We start from the raw sequence: 11,115 nt of genomic DNA, 5'->3' as shown, positions 1-11,115 counted from the left end.
CTTGCTCCAGGACACTTAAGTAGAGCATGGCCTTGCCGACACCTGACGAACCCTGATAATATGCTGCTGTGTTGAATTATTTATTTACGAGTATGTATTTGTTGTAACAATCAGGCTTCCCTCCTTCCTCCATATCCCTTTTCAAGGCTTTCATACACCTAGACATCTTGCCAATGCACATTTAACTCCTTCTTCAACCAGCAATTGCGACAAGACCGTCCACTCTAATTTCCTCAAACACCGCCACTGGAATTTGAAACAATTGTTAGGGGAAAACAAAACTGTTTCATCAGTCTTACTGTAACCGGTCACCTACAAAGTATTTAAACTAATCACCTTTATGCAAATGAGAGTGAACCCTGAATTTGACACGTTTTATCCTGGGTATGATGATGGGGGGGGATCAGTGACTGCATGAGAAAGATCTGCATCGATACTCTGCATGTGTTTGTTTACACTAAACTAGGCCTATTAGAGATAATGATTCACAGCATTGAGCTGTCAGTTTAAGGAGCTGTGTGTGAGTGTGTGTGTCTATCTATATGTGTGTATGCGTGTGTGCCTGCCTCTTCAAAGGCTATCCTTTTTATCTACAGTCAACAAACAGCCTCCTTAGGAGGAAATGGGGAGGCTCCATTCACCTGTAATTCAAATGTCCCATTGCTCGTTGGGAGTAAACAAGCGACACTCACAGATTCTCCCCCACTTAGTTTTATGTGGACCTGATAGTTAATGGTCAGAAAAAGAAAACGGCAAACCTGTTCAATGGCTCAAAGAAAAAAACGTAATATTTCAGCTGTTTTTTTGTTTGTTTGTGTAAATCTGGAAACTGGCTTTGAGAGAAATTGAAATTGTCTTGCATGGAGACGGATCATTGTCCTAAGATCAGTCCTGTTTGGCCAATGATTCTGCTCTAATCAGCTTATCGTAAAAACATAGTTACCAATTCATATTAAGCCAAAGAACCAGAACCTGTCGACACCTCATCAAACTTGGTTTTATGAAATGTAACTATTCGGCGGTGCAAATGGAGAACTTCTGACCCAAATCTGACGCTACATTATCTTTTATCTTTCCTATAATTCGACAGTTCGAGCTCTGCATACAAATATGTCTACAGTGAGAACTTCCGGTGAATGATGGTTGCACTGCATTTGCATGAGTGGCCCTCACCCCCACCCGCACCACTACCAGCAGCAGAAGCAGCCGTATTCCCAGTTTGCTCTAGCCTAAGGCATGCTAACCAGAGACCCAGGCCAACTCGCTGGTCGTCTCCCCAACCGCTTCCTCTCCGCCGCTGCTGGGTTTGACTCACCGTGACCCCTGACCTTCGGCTCTACACCGCCTCCCCCACACATGCAAATATCGCTGGTGTGCTCCAGGAGGCATCAGAGAAAAAGGAGCGGGTCGGGAGGAAGAGAGACTAGGAGGAGTGACGTGGAGATGGATGGAAGCTAGCGGGGTGGTGTTGGTGGTGGTTCGGGGGGGGCGAGCAAGCAAGAGGGAGACGGAGCAAAGGAGAGAGAGACCCCTAAAGGAAGTGCGAGCGTCTTGGTCTCTGAAGTGAAGGGAGGCAGTGGCAGCTGCCTGGGGAGGTTCCAGTCTACAGCCCAGCACTGAGGCCTTAAAACATTTCTCTCTCTGTTTTAGCCAGCCAAAACGGACCCCTGTGCCTCCATCTGCGAGGCTTACAGTGACCCACACTGATCTTTCTGTGTGTGTGTGTGTGTGTGTGTGTGTGTGTGTGTGTGTGTGTGTGTGTGTGTGTGTGTGTGTGTGTGTGTGTGTGTGTGTGTGTGTGTGTGTGTGTGTGTGTGTGAGAGAAAAAAAATAAAGCGTGATTACATTCACTGTACTTATTGTTTTCCTTGCTCCCAGGCTGCTCCAGGCACCTCAGTGTGTGTGTGTGTGTGTGTGTGTGTGTGTGTGTGTGTGTGTGTGTGTGTGTGTGTGTGTGTGTGTGTGTGTGTGTGTGTGTGTGTGTGTGTGTGTGTGTCGGAGGGGAGGTAAACGATGTGTGCGGCTGTATCTGGAGAGCCTCCAAACCCCCTCATCTCCTCTCCTCTCTCCTCCTTCTGTTCTCTCTGCTTGGAGGATCTGTCAGTTCTCCTTCTCTCTCTTTGTCCCTGCTTTGATCCTGCTCTCCAAGCTTTGGCTGGCCTCGCTAACAGCAGCTGAGCACAGGTCCTACTCCACTCCCACTAATAACACACACATTCATGCCACGCTGGGATGATGCATGTGCACACACACACACACACACACACACACACACACACACACACACACACACACACACACACACACACACACACATAAACGCTCACATTTGCTGCTCCACTTACTCCCCCTCTCTGCTCTCACACACTCCAAAATCGAAAACGGCTCTGCTATCATTCAGTGCTTTCTGTAAGTTGTCAGAGCTTATCGCTTTCACACAAGCCTCTCTTTGCTGTAACCCTGTGCTCACACCTGGAGCAACTTGGCTGATGGGTCACTCTATTCTGACTGATTGTGGGTAGAGCAAGAGCCTCTAAACCCAGCCATATAGTGAATTCTTGTTAATGCTGTATTTTGATTGTCACAGGCAAATGTAGGCAGATGTATTTTATTTTTTAAAGATTTTATCAATCTTTATCAGGTTCTTGCATCATTTTTATTAAATTTTTTATTTAAGACGCATGGCAAAGGTACCATGTGTAGTTTTCAATACAAACTAACATATTTTGATTATGTTTGAGGTCTCTCTCCAAAAGGCGTTGTGTCTTCTCTTCTTTTACTGGTGCATTGTTTCAGCTTTACCACCAGCAACAGTTACAGAAATCAGCAGAAATATACATAATTTCACACCTGAGCAGGTTTCGTGCATGTGCATCCTGGTGTGCATCTGGCCGACAGGAAACTATAATTCAGAGACTCAATAATCAAAACAGTTTAGCTTAAAAACTACACAGAGTAGTTTGACAAAAAAAACAACTCAAATGTTCACTTACTTGCTTCATCCAGAGCTGTCAATCACAACACACAGTCTTCCTCTTATGATATTGCAGTCTCACACCATATTTGACCTTCTGATATCATGAGACGAGGAAGAGTGTATGCTTTGTGAAATGAATTTTCAGTTCACACAAATCACAACTTTCAAGCCGGATCGATTGAAATTAAAAATACATAACAACATATGCAACTATTTACCAGCACCTTCACTCCTGCAGTATTTAATGCAAAAGTTCTCGAGAACTGTGAATCTTTGACTGTTTGTAGTGAGCTTCTTATGTAGTTTGCAGTTTCCAAGCAGAGCTGCAGAGTTCATAGGCTTTTGACAAGCAAGGACTTGTGCACACATTGGCCTCTCAGCGCTGTAGGAAATGAAAGGATGTCTGGTGACTTGTTGACCATGCTAATCACAATGTGATCTGTTGGATAAGTCAAGTCAGTCAACCACTGTGTGGCTGGCTCTCGGGGAAAGCAGGCTGCGTCAACACAGTGCCACCCTCAGTTTGGCAGCGGCAGCCACATGACACCTCAAGGCTGGCCCTCATACATCCTGTCTGACTGCCTGCCTACTTCCCACTCTTTTTTTGTCAGCCTGTAATGAAGCTCAAATGCCAGCAGAGGCATTTAAGCTTCAACCACACCCCCCCACCCTCCTGAACATACACGCACAACCGCGTCACCCTTGTGGCACCAGGAGCGCTCCTTGGCAGCAGCTCCGTTCACCAATGGCTTACACATTAAGGCATGCGCAGTGGGTGACAGCCGGCCAGATTGTTTTGTGAGCGGAATATCTCACACTTTCACACACACTTTAGCCCCACAATCTCCCTGCCTAATTGCATTATTGCTGCATTATTGCAGTGTGTGGAGGTCCATGGTCGAGAGGGCTCAATAAAGATATGAGTCCTGGGAAAGACTGAGAGCGGTGGAATGAAAAAAAAGAGGAAGAGGGAGATAAAAGGAGGAGGGCGGTAAGGAGGGGCGCTATAAAAAAAGAGAGATAAAAAAGGAGAGAGGATAAGATCAAGAGGGGATGGGGGTTGGTGTAGGGACAGAGGAGGGGGGTCACAGGTAAAAAAAAAAAGAGTTTGAAAATGTGGAATGTGAGAACGGTGTGTCCAAAATAAAAGATGCAGTCCAGACTGTCTTTTTCATCAGTAGAGTATCTCTAAACACCATGTGATCTAAAGCTTTTACAACAGGGAGCTGTGTTGGTTGTTAGTCAGCCTGTTTCCCACGGATTCCTTGTGATAGAGGAGTTGAGACATAGCAACAGGTAACACTCCGGGGACTGACGGCAGCCAGGTGCACCCGATAAACTCACAGGGAGAAGGGAGGGATCGACAGACCCAAGGCTCTGTGACTCAGTTCACCGCCAGAGACCTCTTGCAACATGAGCGTGAGAAAGTCATTCAGGCGGACAGCATTTCAAAACCAACACTGCCTCACATCAATACATTTGTTTTGGAACTCTGTCAGTGCCATTGTGCGGGTAAAATGACTCAGGTGTGCAGTGCACAACAATGAGACATGTTGGTGATGTGTTTGACAGAGGCAGTGCTGTTGTGCATGAAGGATATTTAGGATTATAGCCGGTTTAGGCACATGTACAGACCAGACTCCCTCCTGCCAAAAGCAAAGTTTGCAATTACACACAAGACACGTGTGTGGTTTCACCGATGCCTCCACATGCCAGTTAATCATTCTGACATTGTAGAGTGGAGAACACATTTTAACCAGCCATTTAATAAGATCTCATCCGTCTTTTGAGACTTATATCTGGTTGATATGAAATCAACTATAACTTTAACAGTGGTGTGGCCACATTTGAATAAAATGATTGCAGTGACATAAAAAGTTAATAAAAACCATAATGCACCCCAGTCTACGTGCTGGTGATAGTGATGTCATATAGTTTTCAGACATTGTAATATACAGTTGCATGCCTAAGTGCAGGCTTGGATACAACTTATCCCCCCATTTCTGCGTTCCTCTCACGCGTTCTGCTGAGGATCTGGAGCCCCGTGCAGCTCAGCGTTGCCTATCAAATCCACGATCTTGCGGCCAGCCGCCGGCGACGCCCCGCAGATCCAGGCGGCAAGCCGGCGAGAGGAGCGCCTTCCCCCGGTCGCCTGCGCGCCACGTGTCGCGGTCTCTGCAGCAGCTGGAGGTGTGTGAGCTCAGCGGAGAGCCGTGCTTTGAGCTGCTTATACTCAAAAGAAATATAAGTATGTCCTTATAGATTACATTTCCCGATCACACATCTCAACACATTGGCATATTTGTCAATGTATGTCCTCCAGAGTTGAAACATTTTTTTTTGTTTCATGATGTTTTCTCACTTTTAATCGGGGAAAAATGAGCCAGAAAGTGGTGGGAATCCTTCCACCGGGAGAAAATCAACTTGTCTGTTTGTTTCTCAAAAATATAACAAAGGTCTAGTTAACGATAGAGTTTGAATCAGTCAACTTCACTCTTTTCTTCTGAGCGAAGTTTTCTTTTTAACGGAAATTAGTAGTTTGGGGGGGGGAAGAGAACACAAAGATAATGGAGAAAGCAGTGTGATTATCATCTCTCTTTACTCTCTAAACTTTAAATATACCCACAGGACTCCTAAACACACTACATATTAGTCACACGGCGCGTGTTCATATCAACGTGCTGTTTGTGAACACAGTCGCACAACCTGCAGTCCGTCAATAAACTCATGAGACGCTGTTATGAGGCCCCCGTTTCTCTCCATAATGCAACAGAGATAATGAAACAAAATGATGACCTGGAATATAGAAAAGCTTTGAACGCTGTGGGGGCGACCATAGGCGGGGAGGAGAAAGAGGAGAAAGAGGAGGAGGAGGAGGAGGAGGAGGAGGAGGAGGAGGCAGCGGTCTGATCGTGTGAGCTCTCCGGGCTCAGAAATATCTCTGCTCTGGCTCACATTCCGATAAGGGAGCCCGATCCAGCTCTCTCTGTAGGCGTGGTTTTCCCAGGCTTTTAAAACAGCAGCTGCTATTTACCTTCCCCTCTAATGTAAACCACCGCCGCCGCCACATACCCTCCCCCTCACCCCTCCACCCTCCTCCTCCTCCTCCTCCTCCACCCTCCTTGGCCCGGCGGCCCCCGGCAGCCCGGCGGCCAAACCTCCAACCACCGCGCTCATAAAACATCCTGGCACGTGCTCCACATTCACAACACCGACGGATGATTAAATGACCAAAATTTGTACCACAAAGTCAGGAACTACAGCATGGAAGCGGAGTGTGTGTGTGTGTGTGTGTGTGTGTGTGTGTGTGTGTGTGTGTGTGTGTGTGTGTGTGTGTGTGTGTGTGTTCCCTTCACCCAATCAACATTACTCCAGGGGGGCACAACGCTCGTGTAGACTGAATGTTGTCTCGTCTTGTGGGTTTTTTTTTTTGAGCTGTCATCTAAACTTGTTTCTTTTACTAATGTCATTATAGCCGAACAGCAAACTGTCAGTGAAGTTTGGTAGAAAACAAAACTAAACTGTCCCCTGTGCTTCAATGCCACATGACTGAAACTCTGATTGCCAGACAGCTTCCCACTTCCCACTGCTGGTTTTTAAACGGCACAGAAGTTCAACTTTTTTTTTTTTTTTTTCATGTACTGTGAGCAGTAACCAATTCATTTAGGACACCTTCATTCTACAAGAGTTAGAGGGCAACTGTGTGTGGACAGGCTAACACAAATTGGTTTGATTTTGGGTTTTAGAGTGTGATTATTATTATTATTTTTTTTTATTTTATTATTATTATTATTATTATTATTATTATTACATTACATTACATTACAGTCATTTAGCAGACGCTTTTATCCAAAGCGACTTACAGGAAGTGTATTCAACATAGGTATTCAAGAGAACTACTAGATTACTTATTATTATTATTATTATTATTATTATTATTATTATTAATAATAATATTATGTTGACGTTAGATGTAGTTGTAAAGTGTTTATATCAGCTACTATTTTTTGTATATTTTTTCTATGACGTTTCCGGCTGTTATCTGTGGTCTGGGAGCATAAAGGTCCCTGTGCCCGCTCCCGGTGGCGGTGCCAGTCAGCGGCTCCACTGTTAGCATGTAAACGGTCCGATGATTGAAGACTGAAGGCAGTTTCCCCGGCTGTGCCCTGAACCCGGGCCTTGCGCCATTGGCCGCCAGCTCCAGCGGCCAAACAACCAATGGGAGGGCGCCGACCACGAGCCGTCCTCCCTTGGGCCGCGTGTCCCTCGCCCTGATTGGTGGGAAGTTACTGTGGGAAAGAAAGTTTGGGAAGTTTCACACGAGCCGTTCGCGTGCAGTGCGAGATATAAATACAAGCCACACGCGGAGAGACCCACAGAGAGACTCCGCATCCGCTCGTGATCGCTGCTGCTGCGCGTCGCTCGAACGGATTTCTAACTTTGATACAATACATATCTCAGGATTGATCTGAGGGAGAGCGCACTTTTGAATATTGAAAATATTCATCATCCTTTTTTTTTTCACACACCACTGGATCGTACATTTGTTGTGGTTTTGTTGGATATTTTCCGATAAGAAAATGCCTGCCGATATGATGGAAAAAACTTCCTCCTCTCCGGTCGCTGCAACCCCGGCCAGCATGAACACAACTCCCGATAAACCCAAGACAGCATCGGAGCACAGAAAGGTTGGTATTATATGTACCCTTCATCTTAAAAACATTTCATTTTGGACAACATTTTGGCACGAGTTCCTCATCCAATGCGAGGGATTTCACTTTTACGCGTGAAACATCTAACGGTTAATGTTATTTTTTATTTTTTCATCTTTAGTCATCCAAGCCAATAATGGAAAAGAGGAGAAGAGCCAGAATCAACGAGAGCTTGGGGCAGCTGAAAACTCTCATCCTGGATGCGCTCAAAAAAGATGTAAGTACTCACTTTAGTCTCATGGTTATTGGTAGTATTTTAAAAACCCATCCTGTCAAAAACACTGAAAAAGTGAGCGCGTGATCCTAACCATGTGTTTTTTTTTTCTTTCCCGTCCTCTCAGAGCTCCAGACACTCTAAACTTGAGAAGGCGGACATCCTGGAGATGACGGTGAAGCATCTCCGGAACCTCCAGAGGGCTCAGATGACCGGTAAGTCGCATTTTCCGGACTAATCTGTCTCGTGACTGTGTGTTTTAGAAAACATCTGGGCTTATATCTCTGCTTAAAGACCCCCGTCTAAATCTCCCCATCATTTCAAATAAAACAACATGTTGCATTTGAACATCCTGAGTTAAATATACTTGTCTTTTTTCCTCCGCAGCTGCCCTAAACACAGACCCCACAGTCTTGGGGAAATATCGTGCCGGTTTCAGCGAGTGCATGAATGAAGTCACCCGGTTCCTGTCCACCTGCGAAGGTGTCAACACGGAGGTCAGAACGCGGCTCCTCGGCCACTTGGCCAGCTGCATGACCCAGATCAACGCCATGAACTACCCCAGTCAGCACCAGCACCAACACCAGCTCCCCTCCGCCGCCGGACCGACCCACCCTTCCTTCGGCCAGCCCATGCAGATCCCCAGCTCGTCCCCGCAGGTCCTGCCCATGAACCAGGTGTCCTGTAAAGGAGGCTCATCGCCGGCTAGTTTGCCATCAGACGCCACCAAAGTGTACGGCGGTTTCCAGATCGTGCCTGCTTCGGACGGACAGTTTGCATTCCTCATACCCAATGCGGCTTTTGCGCCGAACGGCCCCGTTATCCCCGTTTACGCCAACAACGTGGGCACGCCGGTCCCCCTCCCGCCTGCGGTGTCCCCCGGAGCCCCGACAGGCAACGCGGACTCAGTGTGGCGACCCTGGTGAAAAGTTGGGGAAAGTTGCCATACAGACTTTTAAAAAAAAAAAAAGACACTTAATAGTTCTCTCTTTGTTCAATGTTAGAAAGTTGTTTTGAATCTTTTTTTTCTTGTAAAATGGAAAGAGTATGCACTATATTTGTACAGCTAACAAGGGAGTAAAGTTCATATTGAAATGAGATTTGTATCGTGGAAGTCCGTTCACTGCATTTTTATATATATTTGAGTTGTCTTTTTTTTTACTGTGTGATGCCAAAGATATGTTCAATGCTCTTATGATGTTCTTCGTTTTGGAAGACAAATAAATTTGTAAAGATATTGAAAAACATGTGCTTGAGTTGTTTGTTGGGAAAACTAAATAAGATCTTATTATTAATGCTTAAAACTGCATATAATACGAATTTCCTCCTGTTTATTTATCTTATTTGGTACTTAAAATATAGTATGCAGACTTGTCTTTGTGTAAAAGCAAGTCTACAGGTTTACAAGTGGTTAAGCACATTAACCTTTTCGGTACCACTATTTGTTAGTGTTAATCACTTTTGAGGGTGCTGTTTACACACAACTTCAACAAGTGTTTTGTTGGGTCCAAAATGGATAGGAAATGTTGAGTTTTATTTTGAGCCTGTAGTAACACTGAACAATACAAAAAAAATGAAGTTTTGCTGGGTGTGCAGTAATGTTTATGGTTCAATCTCTGCAACAACTAGTGTGCTATTTATTAAGAGGTATGCATCTCTCTAAAGTGTCTTTGAGCAAAAAAACAGTTCATGCTCAGTCACTGTAAGTCACACTGGACCAGACTGTCAGTAAACTGTTGGCTAATGGTAATTCTTTTATCTCAATAATTGAGTCAGGAAGGAGACTGTAGCTCAGTAATTCACCATCACAGGAGTTAAGACTATCTCGTGCTGATAGTCCCACAGTTTCACAACTCCTGGTGGAGACTTTGGAGTCTTACAGAGGTCACTTACGCCATCTAGCAGTGCAGAAGTGCATTGCAGTGTGATTGGTTGTTAGATCAACAAGTGGAGCATGAATGGCTGCTGTGGTTGAAAATATATTATTATGCTTTAAGTCACAGGAGCATTTTGTTTAAGAGGCTTAGGTTGCATCTAGGAGTAAAATTGGCTTCTCCGATGAGCCTTTTTAGGATTTGTTAAAACATATGTCACTTGAATCTTTGTTTTACATGTTTTGAAACTACTTCATCATGACATAAAGCTCAATGGCCTCTGATCAATGATGACTCTTTCCACTCATAAGCTGAGAATGATTTATTAAAATAACAATCAAGAGTCAATTTGAAAGCTAAAAATGCTAGAAACTCATCATTATGAGGATTTCCGCTGATCAGTCAGCTTTAACATTGCCAAGAGCATTATTCCCCTGACAGCGTGGAGCAGAGAGGAGCCTCCGGCTGCGTCTTTAATCAGAGCTCAGGGAGTTCCTTGATGCCAGTGGATGGGGGGTTGACAGCAGAAGGACACGTTAAACACCTCGCCACTGAGCCATGTGGTAGCGCTCTGCTCTGCCCAGGTGTGTGTGCCCCCTCCAGCTATTCGAGTGTGGCCCTTCTTTGAAGGGGGCGTGTGTGGAAAGGGGGGTGCAGGTGTTTGCAATTATCAGTGCGCTAAGAGGCACAAAGTGTGGATAAGTGCCATCATTTTGAATTTCCATCACACCTTTTTACGGGGGGCCATGCATCCCTTTTTGATTGAAGCCATGTGTGTGCTCGTGCCTGTGCGTGCATACGTCTTGTGCGTGCGTTTTTGTGCAGGGTGTTGGGTGAGGACATGCCTGGCCAAAGGGCACATTGGGTGAGGTAGTGGGGAGTTAAGTGGAGGGTGGGAGGGGGTTCAAGGAAAGGCCTGCCACACGGGATAACAGCCGGCCTCCTGTGAGCCAGAGCTTCTCCACACAAATCCGCACAGTCGCACACACACACACACACACACACACACACACACACACACACACACACACACACACACACACACCTAACATAACGTTCCCACAGCATTCCAGCTGTGCTCGGACCAGTGTCGAGCTTCCTGCCCCGAGCCCCGGGGCCACAGCTGGACGCGGGACGTCTGGGAGGCACGTGGTGTGACCCGGACAACACCCAGCTGCTGAGCCCTCCCGCCCCACCTCACAGCCTTCCGCCCTCTTCTTCCCTTCCTCCTCCCCCTCCCCTCCCCTCCTCCTCCCCCCTGCCCCCGCCACAACGCACCCACCAACATCTTCACTGGTCTCTTCCCCTCTGGAGAAAAGCTTTACGAGCCTCTCCAAT

General features: G+C 46.0%; 1 protein-coding gene across 1 annotated transcript; it reads left to right on the top strand.

The window, feature by feature from the left end:
* Positions 1–7,180: 7,180 nt before the first annotated feature.
* On the top strand, positions 7,181–9,137 carry her6 (hairy-related 6). The gene is made up of 4 exons (XM_054602961.1): positions 7,181–7,665; positions 7,811–7,906; positions 8,031–8,118; positions 8,291–9,137. The coding sequence occupies exons 1-4, from the start codon at positions 7,558–7,560 to the stop codon at positions 8,827–8,829; spliced, it is 831 nt and encodes a 276-aa protein (XP_054458936.1). The 5' UTR covers positions 7,181–7,557; the 3' UTR covers positions 8,830–9,137.
* Positions 9,138–11,115: the final 1,978 nt, after the last annotated feature.

Source organism: Anoplopoma fimbria, chromosome 8, assembly GCF_027596085.1.
Source record: "Anoplopoma fimbria isolate UVic2021 breed Golden Eagle Sablefish chromosome 8, Afim_UVic_2022, whole genome shotgun sequence".
Taxonomy (NCBI): Eukaryota; Metazoa; Chordata; class Actinopteri; order Perciformes; family Anoplopomatidae; genus Anoplopoma; species Anoplopoma fimbria.
This window is presented reverse-complemented; position numbering and strand designations above follow the sequence as displayed.